The sequence below is a fragment of the Gavialis gangeticus genome, unplaced genomic scaffold (assembly GCF_001723915.1).
Source record: "Gavialis gangeticus isolate Ggan-Ray unplaced genomic scaffold, GavGan_comp1, whole genome shotgun sequence".
NCBI classification, from domain to species: domain Eukaryota; kingdom Metazoa; phylum Chordata; order Crocodylia; family Gavialidae; genus Gavialis; species Gavialis gangeticus.
Genome location: NW_017729025.1, coordinates 81,352,820 through 81,365,295, shown reverse-complemented (window position 1 = coordinate 81,365,295; position 12,476 = coordinate 81,352,820). Strand labels below are relative to the sequence as shown.

Here is a 12,476-nt window from a genome sequence, read left to right as displayed (position 1 = left end):
TCAATTATTAAACTTTTAATTAATTTTTACCTTATAGAAGGAAAATTGAAAAACCCAAATAACTTTATAAAAAACTTCAATGTTTAAACTTCTGAAAGCACTTCTTAAAATTCTTATATTTTACAAACATATAGAAACTGTCAGGCACCTAGAGTGGAGAGTTGAGAAATGCTAGATCCTTCAACACCATACAAACAGGCCACAACCACAACAGCTCCCAACAACTTGAAGGCTGCTACATTGCAAAGTTAGATTACATTGAAACATTCTAGGGTATACAGAAAGTATTCCAGAAATTTGCTAACTTGACACTGGAGAATTTAGTCTCCATGTACAAGTTTGCTACAATACTCATTCTGTGCTCTAGTCCATTTACAAGAACATTGGAGGCAGAAAAGATTTCAGACAGCAATTTCTGGAAATTTATGTATCAACTTCTACACAGCATTCAACAGATAAATTAGAGCTAAAAGAAGCAACCATGTTTTGCTAAGCAAAGGCTATATTTCTTTATTCTGCTAAAGGTTTGGAAAAAAAAGAAGAGGAGGTAAACAATACTGTACCTGGAAGAAATCTAAATGGATGATGTTTTTTTTAAAACAGTAATTGCTATAAAGTAGCCTTAAAGGGAAGAAGGCTATGGGTAGGAATTTCATTACAATTACTAAAAGGATTATTAGGAAGTTAATGAAAGAATTAAGAACACATGATTAAATTTGACTGAAATATATTTAAAGGAGCTGCTTGGTTTAGAGACATCAGTGCATATCACAGTACTTTAAGTGGGATGGAGTACATTTAATTGGATTTGCTGGATCTACTATAGCCATTTCTACCAATATTGCAGCTAAAAAGAACAAACTCAGTTTGGGATTCTGTTTAAGCAGAAGAAGATTTATCTATTTAATGAAAGGCGACATGGAGTTTTTCTCCAAGGGAAAGGTGTTTTTCAAGCAAGAAGCAACAGAATGACCAATAGTAGAAGCCTGCCTGATAGATCTAACATTTTTCAACATCTCCTTATATCAGGTAACCTGCTGAACATACAAAACAAAAACATATTATTTACATCTATAGTCCTCCTGTCCCTTTGTGGTATACCAAACTTAGCCTTAGTAAGTGCCTCACAACATTGCATTTTACAAGGGTTTATATACAGAATAATTAGAATACTGAGATCCACAAGGGCAAGTTCCCAGTTTGAACCTGGTGGCCTTGGATTGTGCTACATTACAGAAATGGATGGTTAGAGACAGGGAGCTTCTAAAGGTAATTCCTAGCTGTGTGCATGTTGTTTAATTTTATATGTTATAATTTCGTGAATCAGTGGAACGTTTCGTTTCTGTGACTTGGGAGGCAGTCTAGTCAGTTAATGTGATTAAACTAGCTGTATTATCTTGGGGTTAACAAAGCTAACATTAGTGGCAGTAACTTCCTGTCTTGTAAACCTTGGAAGATGCAGATAGCTGCAGTACATAAGCCCTTACAAGAGCCAAAGCAAAATTAAAGGGGTTACATGAGCTTGCCTGTGACAGAATGTAATGAAAGGAACCACAGTTAGCAGTGACTGGAAGAACCAGGGGAAAAAAAGGAGAAAAGCAGGACAGATTTATGAAAGCCATGTGAAATCCTTCCTCCCTGGCTCTCCAGAGCCTTCTCCATTTCGTCAGGATGCTTTGACATACAAGAGGAGTTTGGCATCTCAACTGGAGTCTTATTCCAGTGTTTGAAATATTGGACAACATCAAAATCAATTGCTAAATTGGATTCTCAAAGCACTAAAGGAAGCTATAAAACACCGAAATTCTGTTTCACAGTTAACAATATTGAAATTAATCAGCTGGAAATTCCTGTAAGGCTGAGAGCAAGGACATCCAGTTTGACTAGAGTTGTGAGTGTGAAGACAGTAAATCATCAGAAGCCCCGGTTACGGGAACAGTTTATGGTGAATCAGCTTGACCATTCTCCGAAGGTAGTTGGTGCCCAGTGGCACACTAGATACAACAGCAGAAATTTCATCTTGGCTGGAAAAAAGAAAAATATATTAGGGGAGCTTCTAAGAGTATAAATTTTACTCCCTGTCCTGAACCTTCGAAGCTAAAATTATTCAAGTCCTTCATGGGCCTGCTTGTTCTACTCACCTAAGGTTCCCAATGAGTGTTTGGACAGTGAAGGGCAGAGGAGCTGATGGGTAAGTGGCAGACAAAGAAAGCATCACCTCAAACTTTGCAAAAGCTGTAGAAGTGGAGAACAAAAGCTTCACTCTGAATGGGAAAGAAAATGCACGCAACAAAAGGTTAGCTCAGGACTATTTCTTTGAATGTCTGTCTTCAAGAAACTAGTAGCCTCCCTTTAATTTCTGAAAAGCACTAACAGTTCATCTATACAAGTAAAGTTGAAGAATTACTTCCATTATGAGTCTAATTATAACCCCCAAGTTTTCCCCACAGAATAAACCAATGTGCTTAAAAATTTAACATGTCAAAATTCATACCAGAAAAATTCTGCCCCGAGATGGGAGGTGATGAGGTAGGAAAAGATCCAGAAATTATATTTAAGTTTCCATCAATTTTTTAAAAATTATTTCTTTATACATCTGTATAAAATTTCTCTATACATCTGTAATTCTAAGGTTTTTTATATATCTCAGGAACAGAACTACCATTCAGTTTGCTTTTAACATGAGGGAAGAAGATGTCTGTGAAGGAAATTACAGAAATAATTACAGCCTGATTTCTCTCTGGTTTTCTCAGTAAGGTATGCTGAGATGAGAGCTAATTTGGGATATAGAGGCAGCAGTTGACATTTGAAAAAAAGGGAATCTGGAAAGGAAGAAGTCCTTGGCCTGCTTGGTCCAGTCATGCACTATGGACAAAGTAGGAACTAGGAAAACGAAGAATTATCTTGCTCAAAATAAGCTTTAACTGTGGTTTTTTTCCCCACCTGACTGAAGCCATTTTAAGATTATCCTTAGTTTGCTGATTTACTTTCTTTTCATACCAAGCTTGAACTCCTGTTTTTGAGTCACTGTATAATGCTTCACCCTGGGCCAATGTTCTGTATGGAGATAGGTATCCAAATAGCATGCATAAGCCAAGCAGAGGAAGTAGTGAATGATGAAAGATTATCATCTGATAATGAAAAATGGGCTGTACCCTCAAGCTGTTTATTGCCAGCTATGCTGATTGTAGGGGTGTATTTATTTATTTTAAAGGTGTTACAATTTTGTAAGAAATGTTAAGTTCAGTGTCTCAGCTGGCTTCCATAAAGACAACTGGAATAAAATACTTTGTGAACATTTCCTGTTCCATCACAAAACACCTACAAAGCAGCTTAAATTTTTAATCACTCACTTTGTATCATCCACTTCTGTCTTCAAAAGATTAAATTTTCCTCCCCATTTCATCAGAAACTCAATCTCTTCTCCTAAGAGTCGACAGCGACACACCACCAGAGAGACCTCACGCAGCATCTAAGCGGACAAACAAAAAGTGATTGCATTAGAGCTTACTTGTGAACCATGGGACATTTTAAACTGCTGTTTTACTTTGAAAAAATACATGCAACTGCTAGATATAAACTGTAAGAGCTGAAAATAAAATTGTTCAAGTGTCAATACAGCATCTACAGTCCAAAGATTGCCCTACATTATGTTGGTATAACCTTTCTGTTCTCAGTGGGATTCACAGGTGTTAAGTGAAGGCTATAGTAAGTGTTGCAATTGAAATCATTAATTCTCTTGCAGGAACCAGAAAGGAATGCAGCTCAATTTTTATGTGATTTTGTTGGCTCTGATAACAGTAGAAAGAACTAAAAACTTACTTTAGTCAGGAAAGCAAAAAAGATCAATCCATGAAGGAAAAGACTGATTGAGGAAAGTACAATTTTAGAGTCACCATTCAGATGAGAAGCAAACATGTTACTGCATGTTTTATAATGATTTATTGGAACTATAACCTTTAGGACTGCTTTCCTTATGGAAAAGGCTTAAACAGTAAGATCATTTACAAATAAACCCTAATAAGCTACTTTTCTAATTGTCAGTTTCTATGCATTAGGCAGAAAGGATTTCATGCTCTTCTCACAGCTTCATAATTTAGCAGCTTCATCACCTGGGGCACATGGTTTAATGTTGGGCATTTTTCCTGCCAGGATTTCTGGCTTTCAATAAACTGGAAGATCAGCCTTTTGACTAGACGTGATGAAAGTGGAGCTCTCTCTTCTGTAAGAGAAAGAGAGGGAAACAGTTTACACCATTAGCGGATATCTTTCTGGACTGTCTAGGAATTTAATTGCAGATGAGTATGCAGATTCATCCCAGAAACAGGCAAAACCAAGGCACAGAGCACCATTTGAGAACCTTACCATCCAACAAAGATTCAAAGCTCACATCAACAATCTTTTTGCAGGGCTTGTCATTGAAAAGAACACCATCTGAAAGAGACAAAATACACAAATGCATGATTGTTCTGTGCTAGACTTAATACAGTCACCAGAAATGACCCGAGTAGGGTGCAGGGCCAGGGCAAATCAGCCCATGCAGGGCCCTGACGCTGCTCCGATCCCATGGGCCCTGGACCTGAAGAAGCTGCTGCCGCCATCGGTAGTGGTGGCATCAGCGGTTGGGGGGGTGGATGGTAGCCAGCAGCTAGACACGGAGCCACTGCTCTGTCCAGCTCCACGGGCCCCCCCAAAGTGTGGGGCCTGGGGCAGTCACCCTGATTTGCGTGCCCCAGGATGGCCCTGACAGTCACCCATTTAACTACCAAACACCTCATGTTTCTTCACATCTAATATAGTCACCCTTCCCAACATGCTTCAGTCATTTGATTAAAAAGTACATGCACCAACCCTTCAACCCATAATTATATTTAACTTCTCATAGTCTAAGTTCTCACTCCTCATTAGGTTTTCTTTTTCTCCTGCTGGAGTAACTACTACCACTCAACCCAAAAGATGTAAACCAGATCCAGTGGGTTTCTGTCATGTAGCTAAATTTGAAAGCCAAGGAAAAAACCTTTTGCTTATTTCATTTACCTATTGGTGGTCCAAACCTGAGAGTGAGTTCTATAGAATCATAAAGGAAGGTGAAAACTGCCTGGTGGTCACTCCATTCACTGATCTCCCACTCAGTGAAGCTAAAGAAGAAAAACAGTTACAACCAAAATAAGGAGCTAATTCTCTAAAACAAAAAGGATCAGAGCACAAGGTGCATGTATACCATCTACCAACATAGAAACACTTAAATGGCAACTGGATATTTCACTTCCTAATGGAATATTGTGTTAGTTGGAAAATAAATATAGCTCCACAGGAAACCTTGAAACATCTGTCTTGTTAAGGAATAATACTAAATCATTTTGGAAGGCTGGGAATGATGAATCTATTAGAGGAAAAGTGAAGATTTTGCAGTGACCCATTAGCCATTATTAAAATCAGTACATTACATAGCACACTACATTCACTGCAGTTTTATTGCTAATCCTATATTGCTAGGAGATAGGCATCTAAATGTAACAAAAATTAATACATTAGTACTACCATCATTGGGGGAGGAAATTAGTTGATCTGCAACTTTAAAAACAATTAAAAAAATCAAAAGCTGAAGACCCTTTTTCCTTTCCTTACTTGTATCTTTCCAAGAGTTCCTGACAGTCATTTGTTTTCTTTTTTAGGTGTTTTATCTCAGCAAGCACCTGCTGCTTCTCAGCCTCCAGGTTTGACAGATCCCTGTGGAAATACGGCAACAAGATTAGATGTTCCTGGAAAGGCAAATAACTCCGATACAAATGCTAGAACCTGACTGTGCACACAGGATTTGAAGAGCTAAAAAAAAAAATCACTATTTGATGGTCTACCTTTGAAGCACCTCTTCTTGGGCTTTGAGATCTACCAGCTCTAAATAAAACAAAAATAAAAAGATATGAGAAAGAGAATAAAAACAGTATGAAAAAGCCAGTTTGGTTATGAAGCTATGGTTCTTAACAAAATTAAAAATTCCACTGAGTGTAATTGTCCCTCCTACATGGCAAACACATGGTCAACAAGAAGTTGATAATTATCCAGCACTTAGAAAACAATATACTGTAGCCTGTAAGTATTCTGTTTAGCTCTGCATCAGAGTTTTTATTTTCCAGCAAAAAGGCAGGAAAACGTAAAAAGAATGGTTTATGTGAATAGCTATTCCCAGCCCAATAGAAAGAGTCTATTTTGAACCAGCCTAGTGATTACATTCCTTTAGGGGGTGGATGCAGGAGATGACAACCAAAAACCAAAAAAAAACTAAACAGTTCCTGACCCCAGAACTAACAACAAATATGACTGGTCCTATTACCATTCTCAGAATTTCTGATTCTGGATTTCCACTCTGACAATTGATCATCATTCTCTGTGCCATAATCTTCCAAGTTAGTACCTAGGGGATAAAGAATGTCATCTAACACTTCTATCACGAGGCAAGCATTTCTTTTATTGAACTAACTGCATAGTTGGGATGGAATTAGACAAGCCTTCTAATCTAAGACACAATTCTAGGGCAGTGGGGGCCAACCTTTTTGACAGGTGTCCAACAAATTAGTCCCATCCCCTCCCAAATGTCCTTCTGGCCCCCTTCCCCTGCCCGACTGGCTGCTCTGCTTTCTACTCCCTGCCCTATCTGCCCATCCCCACCCTGGTCCATCATGTGCCACACACAGAAGCTGCCCAGGCTACTTATAGCATGTATGCTGCAGGCTGGCCCCCCCCACTCTAAGGCACTGCAGGGCCCCTTTTGAGAATGCAAACTATGCCTGAATCAGTCACCCTCAACATTTTGGTTTCAATTGTTTTCAAGTATTAAAACAGAACTTCAATTTTGTAAAAATGACAATTGAGCAAATGAGACAAGAAACCAGCAGCTACATATTAAGCACACAGAATTTTAGATAGTATTAAGTTTATGGGTAAAGTCTTGTTTGTGATGTATCCCATTGCAGCAATTTTGAAACTCAGTCCAATTTTTTCTTGGCACACCAAATAAAAATCAATTCTAAAATTAAAATCGAATCTGGTTAATTAGGTTATGTTTACATTGCCATTCAAAGGGTGTGACTTCTCTAGATGTACTTAAACTACCCTAAGCACTGATAACAGGGTCATTTTGTCAGCACAGTGCTCAGCTCAGTCTTCTTGTCCAAATGTTCTGCCAGGCTCCTAGGCAGTTTTTGCTACCAGTGCTGAATCATTTGCTACTGATTACACTTCCCAGAACCAAAGCTAGTTACTTTGAAGTGAGGTTATGTACACTGTATTGCCTCAAGGCTGAAAAAAGGCTATGCACATACCTGAAGTATGCATTTACTCAAATTTAAGGTAAGCAATGTTCATTAAATACACAGCACTGTCCTCCTGCAGTGTTGAGAGCCATGAAAATGACTAGCTCCTGTCATTTTTCAAGGCTTCTAATAGCAGCACATTGACAGGTGCTTTCCTGTCACATTTCCTGGCCCAGCTGAAGAGGGCACTGGATTTACCTGAATCCAAGACACCTTTTCATTTAAGATGACCTGCCAATAACTGGATTCTATATATAGAAAACATATACATTTCTTCTAAGTTTCCATGCACAGCAGGGGCATCAATCAGTGGGCTGGATGCGGTCTGCAGAGTTGTATCATCCAACCCGCAGTGCTGTCTGCTGCATGCAGCACATAATGGCCCCAGCCCTGCATGCACATGTAGGGCCCATCTGGTGAGGACTGCATATGGTGGGGGGCCTGTCTGGGGTGAGTGCTTGCATGCAGCTCCTGCAGTACACTGGATTTGGGGCCAGTCTAGACTGGGCCCACAGACTGGCCCTACATGCCAGAACTAGCACACAGGGTCAATCTGGCATAGGTGCACCATGCAGTGTGCGCTCCTTACCAGCCCCTCCAAACAGTGTGCAGTGTACTCCCAGACAAACCCTACATGCAACATATGGGGTCAGGGTGGGTACATATGGCATGTGGGTGCATATGGCATGTGGGGCTCAAGCTGGCAAGCATGCTACAAGCCCCTCCTACTGCCTGGTCTTCCTGCTATTTGTACCCCCTTCCACCTGCACCCCTTCATAACAGATTAGAGCTGTCCACAAACTGGTAAATGAAAATTCTTGAGACAGGATCTGAAATGCTTACTTGTTTCCAGAGCAAGATGACAGTTATCCACCTCCTTAAGAAATTCATCTACTTTTGCCATTCTTGAATGCAGATTTTCCCATTGGACCTAAGGGGAAAAACTGGATATTTATATTTTGTACTGCATTTTCACAAAACAGGTATATTTAAAAAAAATACATCTCAGTTTACTAGAACCTTGAACTGATCTTTGTTTGCTAGGAGCTCGACCAAAGCCAGTGCAATCTGTTATATTCGGATCTAGAATGACAGATAGTAAGGCAAGCAAAGGATGTCAGAGAACACAGCCTCTGTCATCTTCTCTTCTTGGGCAAAGTGATTGAAAAATTGAGAGAGAAATTCATTAGCAAGATAGTTTTCTTGAGCAAGTGATAACCTTTTGACCCTTTAAGGCATACAGTTTTCTGCGATGCCCTTCAGAAGGGAATAAATGCTTCATCTCTCTCTCTCATTGGTGGCTTACACCAGCATACTCCTTTAAAAGCTCTCTATGGCAGTGCCTGTCATTGCTACTGCGTTCACTTAAATTAAAGACAACTTCAAATTTAATATGATCTTCCCAATAATTAAATTCTATGCATGGAAAATTATAAGTTTATTATAATTTGTCATCTTAAAATTCAATTTAGGAGGGGGGGCAAGGGGCCAGACCCCTCTTGCCCTCCCTGCCACCTGTCCCCCCCCAACACCATCCTGACGCTTCTATCCCATAACCTGTGTAATCCCACTGTTTACCTTCTGCTGCTCTGCTTTGGCTATGGGGCAGTCAGTGGTGGCTGCCTTGGCTAGGGAGAAGCAGCAGCAGCAGCTCTGGCTGGGCCAGGTCAGAGGAGCTTGAGCAGAAAGTAAGCAGCAGGGGGAGGGCAGATTATGGCTTCAGGAGAGACCGTACACACACACGGATCTCGCCCCACACTGCATGGTCTACCTTCACTCCCTCAGGCACATACCCCTTACCCCACTGCACAGGCCAGCCCAGCCCAGGGCAGGTGGCAGCTCAGCTCCACGCCTAGGGCCAAAGTTGGAGCTGAGCTACCACCTACCCCAAGCAGGTACTCAGATCCAAGACGAGACTTCGCCCCCCACCATGTTGTTTGAGGAGAAAAAAAAAAAAAAAAACTTGTCTAGGATTCAAGTAAATATAATTTTTTTTCTCTCAATATGTACTCCAGAAGCATCTAAAAGTCCAAACCAAGATCAGACTTTTGCTGTGTAAGAACATGGAAGGACAACTTCTGACCCCAAAAGTTACAGTAACAAAATGAACACTTACATTAAAACAGGTACATGCAGAACTTGCACATTCATATACACATTTAAAATACAAAAAAAAATAAACCAGGAATCCCTACTGATTGCTTACAGTATTTTTCCCCTTTTACTACCAAATTACCTGTATATCCTGCAACAGTTTGCCATACAATTGCACTTTCCCATTGTGCGCCAAAACTTTGCTCTTCTTGGTAAAATAGGATTTCATTTTGTTCAACTCTGCTCCAAAGTTTTTTAGCTGCAATGGATAGGAAGAATAGGCAAGATGAAGGAAAAAGTAAAATAGCTCGTTGGGCAAATTCAGCGGTATAGTAGGCAACCTATATTACAGTTACAAAGGGAATCATAATTGCATTCAGTTTCCATTAAAAAACAAAAAAAAATAATCAAGCTAGATTTCTTACTAAACAAAATCGTCACTGTATACCTGCACAGATTCAGAAATTAGAAATCATTTATTCAAATATGGAGTAACGTTAAAAAAAAACAAACTATACAGGCAGTCCTCGACTAAGGCGTTTCAACTTAGGGCGATTCGCACTTGTGGCACTCTGCCATTTACATCCATGTTATTACTTATGGCGCTGGATCCTCGCACTTATGGCACTACAGGGAAATTTACAATGAGAAAGAGAGGGCAGCAAAACAAACATCCCTGGATCAGTTTCTGAAAAAGCCATCAAGTGGCCCTAAGTTTCCCCAAAGAAGCCCTTCTGAATTCCATAACCCTGATGAAGGTGTTCCTTCACCTTCTGATTAAATACAATTTTATGTGATTAGTTACTGTATTGCCCTGTTTAATCGATTTATATACAGTACACTTTAGAAGGCTTTTTACTGTACAGTGTATATCATTTATAATTGATTAAATAGTTTATTTAAATATGGTGTTTATGGTCATTTCTATAAAAAGGTGGGCATCAGGCCCTTGGTCAGGAACATAACCCCCTATTATAAAACATTGTTTCTATGGGAAAAATCAATTTAAACTTGCAATGCCTTTTCCAGAAATGTAACCTGCTGTAAGTGCAAGGACTGCCTGCACTCATGTCTCAGTCAGAGTAAGAGATACTTTCAGCACACAAAAGGAGCAATTTATTTATTCATTTATTTTGAGAGTCTCTTGCACTTGTTATTTGAGCTTAGAACAATATTGATTGCCACATACGAGGTCACACTTAAAGCTCACAAAACCCTGGTTATTTACATCAGTGGTTCCCAACCTGCGGACCAGTACGGAACCAGGATGGGGTGCATGGAGCAGGCTGCTTCTCTCTCAGGTCTGCCCTGCTGCCCAGCTTTAACCCCGCATGTGACAGCTGGCAGCAGAAGCTGCTCACCTGGGTGGACAGACAGGGGTCTGAGCAGGGGGCTTGGGCCATAACCCTGAAGCCAACCCTTCACAGCCTGGTACGAAGGGAACCTCTGATTTATATTACCTGGGCCATGTAAAAGAAACAGAAATTTTCATATTGAATCAGTATGACATGATCAAAACCAAAAAGCTCAGGGAAAGCAACCCCCTTTCATAGATGGATGCGAGATAGTTGATATCCACAAGAAGCCTCATTTTAATCCTTTATAATTCAAATTTGGATTAACCTCAATCCAAAAAAGTTAGCTTTACACTGGTCACTCTGGAAAGTTTTTGTCCATTATAATATTTTGTCTCTGAATCCTGATAAAGACCTTCACATTAACAACTTTCTATCACAAAGTGCTTGTGTGAAAAAGTATTGCCTTTTATTAATTTTGAATGTCACTTCGAATCACATTGAATATCCTGATCTACCAACTCAATACCAGTTTCTATTTTAAACACTTTGGTCTTGTCCCTCTCTCAATCCAAATGTTTGCATCTTTTTATAGAAAAATCTTTTTGTAATCTTTTCTAGAACGCAACTAATTTACTGCATTTACTCAAGTAAGGTTTATTCCTCCAATCAGCATGGGAGAAGAGCCCCTCCTCTTATGTTCACATACAAGAAAACCTCACTAAATATGTTGCCTATTGTGGTAGTGTATTTGGTTGGGTTTCTGGCCTGCTTGACTAGGAAAACAGACAGAGACCAGAAGTGCTGATACTGCTTATTTCAGTTATATGTTCTGAGATAAGGAATCCTGCATGCCTTGTTTTGTCTTGATATATTACCCTGTCCACAGATGTTTTCTTTAAGTAAACTGTCTGTATGCCGTGTGTGCTTTACCATTGTTTTGTTTCTCCAAGGTAGTATTTTTTTTCTCTCTCTCTTGTCTTAAGTATAAATATGTTCGTAAACTTATAGAGTTCGAGACAGTATAGCCCTAAATAAAGAAAAGCTGGCTCTGTCAGTTCTGATTCAACCACAACCCAAAGTTTGATTTCTTCCACACTATCATTAGCAAGTGCTCACTAGTAGAAACCAACTGTAAAGTTGATTGAATGAAGCCCACACTAAGCGTTCCTATAAAACACATGATCCATAGTAGACAAACATTGCTGTTAGGAACTTTTCTTTTTTGCATGTGTGCCTGAGTGTGTGGTCCTTAAAAAAAGGGGGCAGTTGTTCCTGGAGGTACAGTGCAGCCCATCTGAATAAACTATAGTGCCCATTATGCTCAGTCCCCTTTAGCGCCAACTCTTTTTCAACTCATGGTGAACAGGTACACTGAATGCATTTCAGCTTCTTTACTGCCCCAGCTGGGCAGTGCCTTTCTTTCCCATTTCCAGTTATTCTAGTTTGTTCACCAGCCATAAATGTCTAGCAAACATCACACAATGTCTGTGTAAATGAGAGGCTGTCGCCCCCCGCTGCTCCTCACATGCGACTCATGTGATCCCACCCTGCTTGAGAGGAGCCAGACCCTGCACTTCATCTGCACGTATATTTTTGGAGGATCCCAGGACTTGTGACCAGAACATTTGGTTTTAGTTATAAAAAGGAGGGCTAACTAGCATATGGATCCCTTGTTGAGGGTATCTGGAGTACACACGCATACCGAACAGTTCTGGGCTGTGGAGTCACCATGGCTTAAAATGTTGTTGGCTCTGCTGGGGCTCAGCCCAAT

At 40.0% G+C, this 12,476-nt stretch overlaps 1 protein-coding gene across 4 annotated transcripts in view; it reads right to left on the bottom strand.

Moving 5' to 3' along the window:
• KNL1 (kinetochore scaffold 1) overlaps nt 1-12,476 on the bottom strand; it is an 86,515-nt gene continuing 74,039 nt past the window's right edge. For all 4 annotated transcript variants that reach the window (XM_019519007.1, XM_019519009.1, XM_019519010.1 and 1 more), the window contains 11 exons: nt 9,550-9,666; nt 8,157-8,244; nt 6,335-6,415; nt 5,859-5,898; nt 5,629-5,730; nt 5,038-5,138; nt 4,366-4,434; nt 4,113-4,222; nt 3,354-3,472; nt 2,142-2,264; nt 1-2,024 (listed from right to left, as the gene is read on the bottom strand). In XM_019519007.1, the coding sequence (XP_019374552.1) occupies nt 1,928-2,024; nt 2,142-2,264; nt 3,354-3,472; nt 4,113-4,222; nt 4,366-4,434; nt 5,038-5,138; nt 5,629-5,730; nt 5,859-5,898; nt 6,335-6,415; nt 8,157-8,244; nt 9,550-9,666 (1,047 nt within the window). In that variant the 3' untranslated portion in view covers nt 1-1,927. The remainder of the gene's footprint in view (nt 2,025-2,141; nt 2,265-3,353; nt 3,473-4,112; nt 4,223-4,365; nt 4,435-5,037; nt 5,139-5,628; nt 5,731-5,858; nt 5,899-6,334; nt 6,416-8,156; nt 8,245-9,549; nt 9,667-12,476) is intronic.